The 15,503-nt window shown below is 38.6% G+C and overlaps 2 protein-coding genes and 1 pseudogene across 2 annotated transcripts; 2 read left to right on the top strand and 1 right to left on the bottom strand.

The window, feature by feature from the left end:
- Positions 1-449: 449 nt before the first annotated feature.
- LOC120010932 (germin-like protein 5-1) lies at positions 450-1,619 on the top strand. The gene is made up of 2 exons (XM_038861863.1): positions 450-739; positions 875-1,619. Exons 1-2 carry the CDS (start codon positions 625-627, stop codon positions 1,411-1,413), a joined length of 654 nt encoding a protein of 217 aa, XP_038717791.1. The 5' UTR covers positions 450-624; the 3' UTR covers positions 1,414-1,619.
- An 820-nt stretch (positions 1,620-2,439) lies between these two features.
- LOC120010596 lies at positions 2,440-8,000 on the bottom strand (annotated as a pseudogene).
- Positions 8,001-14,000: 6,000 nt separating this feature from the next.
- LOC120010593 lies at positions 14,001-14,780 on the top strand. The gene is made up of 3 exons (XM_038861371.1): positions 14,001-14,040; positions 14,108-14,539; positions 14,590-14,780. The coding sequence occupies exons 1-3, from the start codon at positions 14,001-14,003 to the stop codon at positions 14,778-14,780; spliced, it is 663 nt and encodes a 220-aa protein (XP_038717299.1).
- The last annotated feature ends 723 nt before the right edge of the window (positions 14,781-15,503 follow it).

A 15,503-nucleotide genomic window follows, 5' to 3' on the forward strand; every position in this document is an offset into this window, starting at 1 on the left:
TGCCTTTAGCTAAGAGACGTCCAACCCAAACTGCGAAGAAATTACAGCTTCAAGGGCAGCAATGTTCAATCTCAAGTCCAATTTCACGATATTGACAATAAAAGTTAAATCGCGAACTACATACATTTGTGTCTGCGGCCGTCCTGTTCTGTTAAAGGCAATGCGGGGGACTCTGGCATCTACTTTTGTCTGCTCCGTACTCTGTTCTTCACCTTGTGATAGTTTTGGGATCATGCAGAGAGAAATTTAAGTGTTTTACCTGACATGTTGGGCAAATTTTATTGTAGATGCTTATTTATTGTAGGAAGGCATGTTTTTTTTGTTAAAATATATAAATACGAGGAAGGCGTGTTTGATGCTGCTGCGTTTCACAGAAATTCTAGATGAAGCCCTTAATTGATAACCATATAAATATTTGTCTATAAATAAACATCTTCCTAGTTTCTCTCATGTTCATCCATTGCGACTTTTCAAAACCCACATTGAATTTGCTTCTTCTTACGTATATAGATAGATATAGAGAGAGACGCATCATCAGCATCAGCCTCGCTCCCTCTTTCTGGTTCTTTTTTCTTTTATCGTGTCAAGAACAAACAAGATCAATATCTAATCACCCCCGCAGCCATGGCGGCGATTGCCTACCTCTTTGCCATGACTGTGACTCTGGGCATGGTCTTTGCCGCCGTAGCTGCTGATCCCGACTCGCTTCAAGATGTCTGTGTGGCGGACCTCGCTTCAGGTACTCTAGATCCCTCTAGCTCTTCTTGTTTTGTCTATTAATCTGATTTAAACATGTATGTATGTATGCATAATTACCCTGAAAAATGAAAATTGTCCTTATAAATATCGATTAATGTGGAAGCTACTGTAACAGGAAACAAAGTCAATGGATACCCTTGCAAGGAAAGCTTCAACGCCACCGACTTCTTCTTTGAGGGGTTGGCAAAGCCGGGTTTGACCAACAATACCCTGGGCTCGCTGGTGACTGCAGCCAATGTTCAGAAGATCCCAGGCCTCAACACCCTGGGCGTCTCCCTTTCCCGCATTGACTACGCCCCAGGCGGCCTCAACCCACCGCACACTCACCCACGCGCCACCGAGATTGTGTTTGTGCTCTACGGACAGCTGGATGTTGGCTTCATCACAACCGCAAACGTTCTGGTATCCAAGACCATCAATGAAGGTGAAATTTTCACCTTCCCCAAAGGGTTGGTTCACTTCCAGAAGAACAACGCCAATGTTCCTGCCTCCGTGATTTCCGCCTTTAACAGCCAGTTGCCTGGCACGCAGGCCATTGCCCCCACCTTGTTTGCCGCCACTCCTCCTGTCCCTGATAATGTCTTGACCGAGGCTTTCCAGATCGGTACCAAGGAGGTTCAGAAGATCAAGTCTAGGCTTGCACCTAAGAAATAGAAGTCCAATCTCCCCCGCCATGTATTATTTTCCTTTCCTTTTTTGTTCATTTTGATTTGATGCTTGCTCTTCAGATAATAAAGAGAGAGAACATAATTCTATCTATGTGATCTTTTTTATTGAAGAATCCCCACTGACTGATGTTTCTGTAATATATGTATCTCAATTTATTGAGCTGCCTTCTTGTATGACAGCTTGAATCTTTTTTTTCTGCCCCCTACCTGTAACCCAGATGGTTAAAGGGATGCTCGCTTGCTCGAAAATGAAGAAAACTGATTTAAAGGTGTCAGTTTGCTGTTGATGCCTATCTAAAGTTAAAGGTCTCATTCCGCGGGGCATGATAATTAAGATGATTGCTTACTTTTGTTGTACAAAGATCAGTCTGGAAGATGGTAACTCAAAAGTCAAATTTGCAGCCTTTTATTTTCGAATGATCAAATTTGTAGATCATGTCGTCATGATATGAAAGGCTCTCCAATAAGAAACGATTAACGTGGTTTAACATCCACCTTCACGTAATAGATTCCCAGTTTCCCAGCCCCTTCCTCCATATAACATTTGTTAATACCGGGGCTGGGGCTGGGGCTGGGGCTGGCTGAACAAACTGAAAGCATAAATCATCATTAATTATATGTTCCATAAAAGAGCTAAGCACAATACAATCATTGGTCTTTGCATTGGATTTTTTTTAATGCACTTTAGCTAAGACTGACGTGTAATTATTGCAGCAAAAGCCAAAAGTTAAAAATACTGTTGAAAATCACAATACAATCCTCATTACCCTTAGGGCAAATGCAATGAGAAACAACTTACTGGCCAACATTTTTGTTGGCCCGGTCCCACCTTTATTACACAAAAAGTCAAGTCAAACACGTATTCTAATACAGCCACATCAACAAAACATAAATTTCTATACACTTTTTATTCCCACACACTTTCTCTTTCCACCCAACCCAACAACATTCCATTCTTCCATATTATCCACAACAAAACTACACTAAAACATCAAATATCAATACATCCACATCAGCAAAACACTTATCCCAATACAGCCACATAAGCAAAACACATTTTACAATACAGCCACATCAGCAAAAGATAACATCTTTGTTGACCCAATACCAATTCACCATTGCATTTGCCCTTATGATTAAGACCTCACGGTAAAGATTAAGGACAACTCAATGGCAAAGCAAAAAAAGTCATAAACGGAAATTAGTTAACTTCGGGAGTTATGAGCTGCCGCGAGTTCTACAGATATGATGAAAGTTGACTTGCCTGCTTCCCTTAAATACTCGACATCTCCACTCATTAGCTTCACTAGTTTTCTGCTGATAAGCAGGCTGATGCCCTCCTCGGATGCATCTCCATCACTTCCAAACATTTGGTTCAGCAACATTTCGGGAATCCCACAACCTGTGTGTGTTATCCTGATAAGAAATATAAACACAACAGTATATAACTTCCACTATTCGATAGGAGCAAACCATGTCTTTATATAAGAAAACAGACGGCTAAATTGTAGTTCTGCTTATTTAATTATGTATTAAAGTATTAGTCCAAATGTATCGTCTTCAACATTAAGCTTCCACTTCATTTGTTATCTATCAAACAACTACAAAATTGATCTTATTAACACCACGAAATTCTTCAAGCTTCTTCCTAAATATCATGGTCTCTTAAATTCATTTTTTAGTCGGTGTCGGAATTAGTACCTGAGCTCCAAATGTACAAGATGAATAGATTCTCCAATCCCATCTTTGGTCAAGCTGGCTGCAACCATAAGCTGGCCTCCAGCTGGTGTAAAATTAACTGATATCAACAAGAAATCAGCTAAAACCTGTTGAATCCTAATCCTATCACCATATAAGAATTCGTTCATAATGTTGTCTGCTGCATCATTGATGATTCGTATACCCATTCCATTGCTCTTCATCATAACTTGACTGATAGAAGCAATCAGTTCTTCATGCAGAGAAAACTTCACCATTTCAAGATTCAAATACCTGCAAAGTTCAAAAGCAAAAGTATAAGTAATCTATTACAGAATAAGCAGTAAAATCCTAATAATGCGAAAACTTATTTTTCAGATTCAGTGGCAGCATAATAATGATTTACTGGTCAAGGAGCACTTACAACAATTTTGAGAACCATGGTGAACTAATAAACTAGGCCTGAAAAGTCACTGGAAAGAACAAGAAAAAAGGTAATACCTTAATTCTCGTAAATAGCTAAAGTCTCCTTGAACTCAACGCACTCATATTAATAGTCCCCCTTAATAATTTAACTACAGGTTAATCATACCGAGATTATACCTAATACGGAAATTTCTAGGTAGCACATAATTACATACATAATATAAAATGTATCACTCTCTGAAGATAAGACTTCATAGTTCATACCCATCAATGATACTATTAAGATCTGAGTCATCAAGAATCTTGCTGAGCTGGTGCTGGCACTGGGTACTGGTATGCAGAAGCTCTGTTTGTTCAGCCCCCAACTCAGTGGCCTCCAACATTTTCTGAGAAAATATAATCCCAGAGAGAGGATTCCGGATCTGCCTCTTTATATAGGCCAAAGCTTTCAATCGTTTCTGTGCAGTTTGCTCTGATAATTGCTGGACATGCAGTGCCTGTTGCAGTTCTTGGCTTGCCAGCTGCAAGAAGCAGAAAACCCCAGTAACTGAACCCTCTCTGTCCAGTTTCTTACTCGCGCACAATAAACATTCCACGTACTTTCCACTACGGGCAAAGAAACCAAAGGAAACCTTCTCAGGTTCCTGACCAGCCATGGCATTATTAAGTACAACACCAAGATTTACAAAAGCCTCCTGATTTTTCAGACGACAACAGGCCATGTGGACCCCAAAAACCTCCCCAAGAAGCATTTTATCTATGACTTCTTCGCGCCTCCATCCAGTCAACAGTGTCATAGCTGGATTCCACTCAGAGCACCAGCCAAATTCGTCCGTACCAAATATGGGAGGAATCAAGGGGTTTGGGTTTTGTACAATTGCTTTGTAATCACCTTCGATCCTGGTGAACTTATCCATGAATGACTTTTGGCCAGTGATGTCTTGGGCCACAAAACAAACCCCAATGACACTCTCATGAAGGTCCCTGTTTGCACAAGCATTGACAATTAAGCTGATGGGACCAGCATCAGCCCTTGACCCATGTGTTCTGATTTCAAATTGGATGTCTTTCTCCTCCTGGCCTGATCAAATATAATTACTCAGTTCATCTAAAAGAAATAATGGCACCATAAAAAAACCCTCTGCTTCTCAAATGATAACTTAAACTCTGCCTTCTAGACCAAGAAAAAATTTAAAAAAATAAAAACCTATTGAAAAGCTCGAAACTTTGAAAATTCCCTTTAACGTTTGGTATGGTGTATGAGTGAGCCATGTTGCCTTTCTAAACCCCCTTCATTGATAAGAAATAAGATGCACACAGAATATATAATAGACGAGATCCAACCAACAGCCCTATCGTTTTCCCTTTCTATCCCTACCTTCCCCACCAAACCCATCCCCTAGCCCACCTCCTTTCCTCTGTTTCTCTGTCTCCCTCAGCACAGATGCATACAGCAATGTCAAATTTTCGAGTTTAACATAAGTTGTTCACCTATAATTAGAAAAATAAAATGGTCAACAAGCAAATTACGGGAACGCATACCTTGTAATGCCAAGAACAATATCTTCCTAACTATGTCAATGGAAGACTCTTCTACAAGAGTAAGCAAATGCTTTCCAACAGCTTTATCAACTGGAAGGCCAGCTAATTCTGCAATTTTGGTATTCCACCCGTCAACCAGCCCATCAACATCAACTGCCAAAATTGGCACAGAGGCTGTTTCAATTAAACGTACAATCTCACTAGTTACTGCTTCCAGTTCTTGCATCCCTTCAATCTTGAGGTCACTGAGCTTTCAATGAATTATAGTTGTATTCAGATCCTTTGCCTCTATATCTTTAAAAGCATTCCGCAGTATAAGCTGCAAAGAATGTATTGCATCCATCTCATAATCCTTCCAAGGCAAACTCCTTGTCTTAACAACTTCAAGGAAAGCCTGAAATGATGATCTTGGATGCATCTTCCTACCATCATCCTTCTCACCAGGTTCATGCTTTGCACCTCCCCATCGAATTTCTGCTGCTGTGTGGGACCTGAACCAGAAAAGCATGTCCTTGGAAGTTATTCTCACTGATGCCATTCCACATACAACATCACCAAGAGCTAGAGCCCCAGGATAGCCTGCATCATACAAACTGTCAGTCCTCAAGCCTGTGGAATCCATATGGTACTCAGAGAGCCACGATCTTATATCGTGCAGCTGGGAATCACTTGGAGTTACTCCCGGTCTCCATATATTGTTCTGGTATAATAGGGCAGCCCCATCACATTTCACAAGATCCATTATATTGGGACTCTGTGTGACAAACTGACAATGCCCAAGGGTGCATCACGCATCAGCATATCACACAAAAGTGTTTGGGTACGCAATATGTTCTTTTCAATAATTTGATTTTCCAACTCTAGCTCCTTATTGACATGGATGGCAAAAACTTGAGCTAGAAACTCACATGCATACCTGAGAGGGAACGGTACAAATCTTGGGGTCATGTTATGGCATACTACTAAACCCCAAAGTCGCTTCCTCTTTTGTGGTTGAGCAGAATCAGGACTGTCACCCACTTCATCCCCCTCATTGACTACAACTGCCATAACCAGAGAAGCAATGGAATTCATGTTCTCCATATATTGTAAATGACAACTGTGTGGGGCCCTAAGGGTCGAACCACACAAAGTTAGATCAAAAGAAAGATTCTCATCTTGAAGGACCTTGACATGTTTTGCATGGCAATCAACAATCATACGCACCCTATTTTTCATGAAGAGAAAACGGGCCGCCTGAGGGATATCTGTGGCAGGATAATGCAAACCTAAATATGGCTCCAAACCCGGCTTTGTAGTCTCAGAGAAGACTTCTCCATGATCATCATCATGAAATTTATAAATCATCACCCTGTCATAACCAGTAAGTTCAAACACCTCTTGAACCATTGTATCACAAAGCCTTGCCATGCTCCCACTAGGCAAAGACTGCAGCCTAGCAATTGCTTTGGCTGCAAACTTATACGATTGCAGGGCCCCTGCAGCAGTCATGGGGACTTCGTATGGCTTCACCGGTTCAAAATCAATGATTAAGCTACCAGTTACCCGATGGACAATTGCGTAAAAGGGCTTCCCAGAAGTCTTGCAATGGACTAAGATGGGATTCAAAAGAGAAACATCACCGAATCCGAGTGCCTTTTGCAATGCAGAGGCACTGGGGGAATTGAAAATAGTCCTTATGTCAGTCCCAATCCCAAGAACTGGGACTTCGCCCACACTTGGTACTGCATGACTAACCATTGTTAGCATTTCAGCGGCATTCTCACTGTATGCAATAACCTTAAATGTTTTCTCGTCTAAAGCTAGCAAGCACCCAAATGGCTGGATAAGCTTGCCTTTCTGTATGTGATGGAGATAAGCTGTTGTTACTTTGTCGGACCTAGGTAGGTGATCTCCACCAACTGTACTTGTAACCCGCACTGAGCTTGAGTAGTCAAAAGAATCACCTGACACCTCAAAATTTGCATGGAGCTTTGCATCAACTGCGGTCTGCGCAATAATTCTAGCACTGTGTCTAGATCTCCCAGAACTGCTGGATGAGCTTGGTCTTGAAGAAGACATTTTCTTCCAAACTGCTAGGGGAAAACACAAGGAACATAAAGATTTGACATTTAACTCACTAAAAATAACAACTCAACGGAATTGCTGCTGGAATTGTTTCTGCATCGAAGTCGTTATTATTGCCATAATTGGCACTCAAATCGTCATCTTTATCATCAACATCACAATCACAAGTGAATATGATTTTCAAGTGTAAAACATTAAGCAGTTTCCCTATCCCTTTACATCAAAACAAGAAAATAAAATAAAGTCTAGCAGTCATCGGCATTCGATTATATTCAACAGATTCTTACTGATAAGTGATCAGACAACAAAGAGCCATTTCTATAGCAGAAGAGTAACCGCAGTCCAGTTCCTTTGTTCACCTAATTGTAGGACTTCCACTTCAATAAAGCACGTGAACTTAATTCCATTTACATACTAAGAGTAGTAGTTGCTGATCAAAAATAATGACAACTGGTTTGCAAAGAAACAACCACAATCCATAACCCACGTAACTGTAGAAGCTAAACAAATGAACTACCGATCACCTTGGTAAAAGATGGGAACAAAATCGTATAACGAGAAAGTGGCAGAGAGAAAGCGCAGTTAAAACTAAAAGTCGAACCTTTGAGAGCTGAAGATAGTGAAACCCACTTAAATCAGATCCGGTGTCGCCCAGCAGGGAAGGCGAAGTGAAACAGTTGATGAAGAAGAAGAATAAGAATAGGACGAAGTAGAAGAGCTTGGAAACGGGAATCCCAAGTCTGCCCAGCAAGTACCGATCCCATGTCTCTTTCTACAATACATGAACATGGAAAAAATAAAAAATACACAAGAAATCTGTATCCGCCTCTTATGTCTGTCCGCCCCAGTGGCGGAGTTGGGATGGATTGTCACTGGGGTCGCACTTTCTATAATGATAAACAATTATATACCAAAATAACCTATTAAGAGGACAAAATGATATTAATTAAAATCACCCAAATAATCATAATCATAAAAACAAACATATTACAATTAGACAAATAACAAATAAAATATTACATATATTAATTTTTTTAAAAAAAATTGAGTGGGGTCACTTGACCCCACTCCACCCGCCTATCTCCGCCACTGGTCCGCCCCTGCGGGCTGTGACCCATCACTCTCCCTTTAAGCCCCGGGACCACCGTCGATAAGATAACTGGGATAGCTTGCACAAATTACTATAAATTTATCGGATTGAGAACAGTGTAACAGAACTCATACGTTCTCTATCATATTCATCTCATCTCTGATATAATGATAATAATAATAATAATAATAGGGGAAATATTTATGTATGCCTTATCTAGAACGGTGCCTTGGATTGGATGAAATAATCTAATCTAATTGGTGTTACTGTGGGGTTTATTGTAAAATAAAGAGAGTATCGAACAGGAAAAAGGAGATTCCGAGAGAGGGGGAGCTCATGCCCTAGTTGCCTTGCCTCTTTTCAAGGTTGAAAGGCTTACTCGAGATTCGAGAATAACAACAAGAGGGGGTTTATGGTATTCACGTGTATAACTGAGTTTCTGACGCAGACCCATAGTTGCTTCTTTTTCAAGGTTTGTCCACCCAATCAAAGCTCAACACGGCTACTGCATTACGCCTTTTTTTTTTTTTTTTGGCTACTGCAGTACACTTATTTTTCGACATTCTCAGAGCAACTCCAACAAGAGTTATATATTGGGGTATGTAAATTGTACTTGGTATACATACTCAAAAGGTAAACTACATATCATATTTACATATTTTAACAAAAAGTCACTCCAACCATAACTTTTAATAGTAGTGAATCTAGAAAGTAAATTAAGGGGAACTTGGTTAATGACGTTAGAAATCTACAATAGGGGGCTAAAGGTGGATGGGACTCAGGAGCAATGTTTCAGAAAAAAAATTTAGAGCTATTTACTAGAAATTTACCGGAGTAGAAATCATCTATCATTATGTATGAGTGTTTATCCATCAATATTTGTTAGCTTGTATGAGGGTCTATCAATTAATAATTATAATTTCTATATCAACAATACATATTATATGGTTATTAGAAGGATTTAGTTTTTAATTGTAAAGTTATCGAACTCTATCAAGAGGTATAAAAGGATTCTTATTAAAGCCCACTATTAATAAAATCTAGTAATAAAACTCATTAATAAAATCCATTGTTTTTAGGTATATAATTATATAAGTAGTTTTAGCTATACCAAAATGATATATGTCCATAATTTTGATATCCATAAGTGTCCATAATCTATGTGGCACGAGGAGAAGTGTGGGGGACCATGTTGTATTAAATGGTCCTCACACTTCTCCTCATGCCACCTAGATTATGGATACTTATGGACACCAAAATTATGGACATGTAGTGCTTCCGTTAACTATATATACCGTAGTAATCTTTTTTGGGAAAAAAAATACATTGGGGGGCTTGAGCCCCCTTTGTAAGACATAGATCCACCATTGGTTTTTAAAATAGATTTATGCATCGAACCGTCAAACATGAAAGTTCAAAAAAATTTCGAGATTCAATTATTATTATGGAGGTTGAACCAATTTTTTAATAAATAATATATTATATATATTATATATATATATATATAGTTATATACTACCGATACACATAACCCAAAAATAAAAATAAAAAGAAATACCGACATGAATAAGTGAATCTGTGCATAGATCAATTACGTCCAAACAAAAACAATAGAACATTTGAATGCAAGATCAAAAGAACAGAGGCATCAATATTCGAGCGAGAATGAGCTGAACGAAGTCATGAACAGAGAGTGAGAGACACTTTTAGTCTAAGACGGAGCTGAGCGTCGGTGCCTCGGTGACCGAGCTAGGAAGACTCTTGGGTGTGAGGAAACGACAAGCTAACTATGAACTCCTGCAGTTTTTTGCCATCCGATTCTCTCTCCTCTCCAAGTTCGTAAATTCGAGAACCAAATCTGAGTTCTCAATAATCCACCTTCATTTATTTAAGACCTTTGTTGGCTTGCCAAAACCTTTGGAATTGGTATATATATCAACGGTTATGGATATGTATTCGTTCGTGGTAGGACCCTGTTCTGACTTCCTACACCGTCGTCTGTGGAACGGTGAACAAGTTTTATTGGAAGTGGGCTTAAATCATGTTGTGGGCCATTGGTTTCCGTTTTGCTTGGACATTCTTAAGAAACCCGGTCTGTTAGCGTCTTAAAGTGCGTATTGCATTCTTTGGGTTAAAAACCATTATTTTCAATCAAAATCTACAACATATTTTCAGTGAAGTTGGGATCGTTAGGATCGCTCGCAGGAGACTCAATATCAAATGATTCCAAGGTTTTGGATTGATTAAAACAAAAGCAACCACAGCCGCTATTAACTCTTTTACTAATTAATTTTAGATGTTGCACACGTTACAATCAAATCATTGAAATTTTAAACCTAAAAACTTTCTTCTCTTTTTATCTGTATTTTATTGATGAACGGATAAAAAGAGGAAACAAGTCCATGAAAAAAGGGCCAGTGCCCATTACAAGCCTATTATGAAGAAACAATTGTAGATGAGGGAGAAATGCACTGTAAATCAAATTTGAAGTCTAGTACGGCCCACTTGGCAAATCTGGCAACCCAAATATTCTGATGCAAACTACGTACGGCGCACGGCTTGCATTTTTGTAGGCATTCAAGACTCAAAAGTCAAAAGAGTATCGAGGAAGAGTGGTTTAATGCGCCATGCACTAATTTTGAATCAACTGAGAGTTTGCTAAGAGGCTTTATTACTATCGGGGATTCTACTTCGAGAATTACATTAATTTTGTCTCTCTTCAAAGCTTCTCTAACCCCTAACAGGACAGCCCTAGCTTCTAGCATATGCAGCAAGGCCATTTTATTGGGCCATGAATGATGCTTTTTAAAAATTTTCTGGGTCATTAGTGTTTAAGGTGGCTACAACAAGACCAATATGATGGTTTTGTTTTATTGGGCCAAACATAAGGGCATGCAGTGACGGAGCCAGACTTGGCGGTGGGTGGGGGCAAATTTGAAGACAAAAAACTTTTGACTTAAAGCTATAATAAATTCTTGTCAAAAGAGTAATCTACAAACAACATGTAACAAAAATATGAACTTATCATCTTATTTTCTTCTCTAATCTCCCTTTTATAGTAACACAAAGTTCATATACAAGGGCATAATAACATATTGAACTTTTAGTTTTAGCCTTTTAGGTATTTGACAAAGGGAAAAGACAAAATAGAGATATATGACACAATTTCTTCAATAAAAGAACTCTTAATAGTTGGGTATTTGAAAAAGCGTAAACACTAAAGACAAAATAGAACTATAAGTGTCAAAATAGTTGGGGGCCTCCGCCCCCACTCTACCAGGGTTGCCTCCGCCCTCGAGGGCATGGTCTTTGGTTTGCCCTCATGTTGACTTGCTATTTGAAGAACATGACCCACACCTTTGCAAAAACACACAAAATCAACTTGTTCAAATTTACACCATTGTGTCATTTATATTTCCATTCCCATGCCATATCATCAATCCACACTTTTCAATGAATTCTGTTGTCCCCAACAACCATTCACCATTGCAAGGGTCACACTTGGGGAAGCTCTACTGAACGAATACAGCCAAGGTGGACTCCCTCTTCTCTTGTAATATATTAATAATGTATATTTGATTTTCATGATAAAAAGAAGGCTGCCGTGGGTTGGCATTTTTTTTTCAAGAGAGAAGCTCAACCAAAGTGAAACTGTCTTTTTTATATTCTACACTACAAATGCTTCACTTCTTCCAATTTTCCCTATTTTGATATTTATGTCCTATGAATTTGCTGAAGATGATAAGAAAGGCATAAAATTATACAAATAAAATAAAAAAAAAAAAAAAAGAGAAGGAAGAGATGGAAACAAGCTAGTTGCGTATAGGATAATTCATACATTGATTAAAAAAAAGATTTTAAATATCATAAACAGCTTCAGAAGGAAATCAAAGAGGAGTTCAACAAAATATTATCACTTATCCCTGGAAAGCATATTAATTGCTGTGAAGAGAGGTAATACTTCTTTTACATCTACCACTGGTATGAGATAGAACGGGAAGTCCCCATTGAGTGCAGATGATGATATGGGGATTTAAATCGTCCATCTTTACTTGTTCGACGAGGTCAGCACAGATTTTGGAAATTCTGTTTGACACAGAAACTACTGAGAATAGCTTCAAAGTAAGTTTCCTTGACCGGGATAAGCATAAGCCCTTCAATGTTCCATTCATTTTCTTCACCCAGCGCCTTCTAGGCACCTCCAGTTGCCCATGAATACGATCGCCTTCCCCGCTTAGCTTCCGATATTGATATCTCAAATGTCCTCCAACAAGATCTTGGAGACCCATCTCCAGCATTTGATGAAATCTAGATGGAAAATGGGATTACTTGAGCACTATATATGGAGAAAAGTGGAAGGAGAGAGTAGATGAATGCGAATAATAAATATTCGGAGAATCTGGTTTTCTAGCAAATGCAAAATGGAAACAGAGAGAGATGAAGACTGCCTAGATTCAGATCTATGATTGTTCAACGTGGGTTTCTGATAGTTTAACTCCACATACTATGCATTTAGGAAGAGAGACAGATATGTAGATGCCTTCTAATCGTACTTTTAACACATGGCCAACATAATTTACGGATAACCACGTCAGTCACCTTGTTAGGACAAATGCTTTCTCTCAATCTCCGTATATATCTATACAAATTGGTGAGATTAATAAAGGATGAAAGGAATATCGGAGATTGGAGGCATGTGCAATGATTGATATCAAAGGCAATCATATGAGGGAAAGAAATGTATATGGTAGTAGGGGGTGAAAAAAATCTATTCGGTCCGAATTAAATCAAATTTAGACATAAATTATATCTCTGGAATCTAAGTTCAAACAAAAAAAATTTGTCCGGTTTAAAACCGGGTCCGAATCCAAACACATAAATCTTGTCCGAACTCTGAACCCTAACTCAAATTAGGTTATTATATTTATTTGTCTGGATTTAAACCAATCCAGGTTTGATCAATTAAGTGCATCTAAAATTCAATCCGGATTAGGGTCCGGACATATAAATATAAATATTTCGTAAACACATGTTTTCCGATTTGAAACCGATCCGGAACCCATTTTTTTTGCCACCCCTGTAGGGTAGTGATTGTTAACCGAAAAGCAATCTAAAATTCATTTGTTCCTAAGATGCTACAAGCATAATAAACTTTTCAGTTTTCACCAATATAGACAATTGATATATCTATCGAAATGCATGTCGTGGTAGCTTTGCAGTTCGGTTAATGTGCTTAGACTCTTTTAATGTGTGCAGAAGTACGTTGATGTTATTTTACCTCGACTCTGCTTGGTCTTTGTCATAACTCATAGCTAGTTGTAAAGAAAACAGATAGCATTTTCTTATTCAGCTTTGCTTGATCTCCCAAAGAAACAGCTGATTAGTACCTTGGATTCAAAATCAAGTGAAACAGCTCGCATCTGATCTGATAGAAGAAGAGTACTATCTTCGTCATTAATGTTAATATACGTTTAAATTGAATGAATATGCCTCAACAGAAAGTGGTGTTCCCATTCTTGAGCAATAAGCCAAAATTAAATTAAAATTACTTAAGAGTGAACTGTGAAGGTCAACCTGCTGGAACTGTATCAAGTGTGTTGGTTGAATTGTGCTCGTCTGTCTCATTGTTTCTTTTGTTTTATTATCTGTCCTGTTTGGTCTTTTTAGTTCTGGGGTATTCTGGTCTTTTTGTGTGTTGTCTTTGGAATTGTTTTTATGGTTGTAGTCTGTGTCTTTGAGAATTGAAACGAATGAAAAACCTTTTGGAGTTCTCTAATGAAAACCCTGCTTGTGAGGTCTTAAATTGAGCATCTGTTATTCTTCTGATATCATTTCGTAGTGTATTTGCAATCTACAGTGGTATCGAAGCAGGCTATGTTCCTTGGATTGAAGATTTCAGTCATGGCGAACTCGTCTGAGAAAGCTTCAACTCTCATGCCGGTCTTCCAGGGTGTTGATTATAATACTTGGAAGGTCAAGATGCGCACATACCTAATGTCAGAAGGGCTGTGGAGCATGGTGGTTACTGGCTACCAAGAACCTGAAGATGAAAGCAGTTTTGAGTCTGCCGAGAAGAAAAAATTAGAAAGCGATAGAATGGTTAATGCCAAAGCTCTGACAAGGCTTCAAAATGGGGTGAGTCCTGAAATCTTTCCTCGAATAATAAGATGTGAATATGCAAAAGATGCATGGGAAATTATTGCAAATGAATTCGGAAGTGATGAAAAAACCTCTGTTATGAAGTTACAAAATCTTAGAAGGGAGTTTGAAAATGTGCAAATGAAAGAAAGTGAGTGTATTAGGGATTTCTATTCTCGTCTCATTGATCTGGTGAATCAGATGAGGATTTTGGGGAGGAGATGAATGATCAAAAATTTATGCAAAAGATGCTGATAAGTCTTCCGGAGAGGTATGACATTGTGGTTGCTGTCTTTGAACCAAAAGATCTCTTTATATTAAAACCAGAAGAATTAGTGAATGCACTTGAGTCTCATGAGAACAGACGGCAAAAAAGAGGGGATTCAAATTAGTCATTGGAGTCTGCCTTTCAGGCAAAAGTTTCCATGAATGAGGATGCTAGAAAAGGCAAGCAAGCAAACTGGAAAGAAGATACAAAAGTTGAACGTGGAGGAAACTCAAATGCATCTGATAAAAGGATAACCTGTGATATTTGTAAGAGGTTTGGTCATGTTCCTGATGACTGTTGGTTCAAAGGTAAGCCTCAGTGCTTCAAGTGTAAAAGATTTGGCCATGTGCAAAAGCATTGTAGGACTAATTCTGATTACAAAGCAAACTTCATGGAGCACTACAACGATTCATTTTTTGAGGAGAGTCTTTTGTATTCTTTTGAGCAGTCAAAAGCATGTTCAGATTTTACATGGAATCTGGACAGTGGATGCACAAATCACATGACTGGAAACTATATGCTGTTTGAGTCAATTAATTTCAAGTATAAATCCAAAGTTACCCTTGGAAATGGAGAAGCTGTTATGGCAGAAGGGAAAGGATCTGTTAGAGTTTTTACTCCGGGTGGTATGAAGCTATTAAGCAATGTTCTATTTGTTCCTGCACTTAGTCAAAATTTACTAAGTGTGGGACAAATGATGGAACATAGATACAGACTGGATTTTGTAGATAATAAGTGTACTGTTTTTTATAGAGAAAATCATGAGAAAGTGTTGATGGTGGTGAAAATGAAGAACCGGATGAAGTTTTTAGTTGATCTTCCATGTCAAGAGGAATATGTTTGTCAA

The sequence above is a fragment of the Tripterygium wilfordii genome, chromosome 12 (assembly GCF_013401445.1).
Source record: "Tripterygium wilfordii isolate XIE 37 chromosome 12, ASM1340144v1, whole genome shotgun sequence".
Classification (NCBI taxonomy): domain Eukaryota; kingdom Viridiplantae; phylum Streptophyta; class Magnoliopsida; order Celastrales; family Celastraceae; genus Tripterygium; species Tripterygium wilfordii.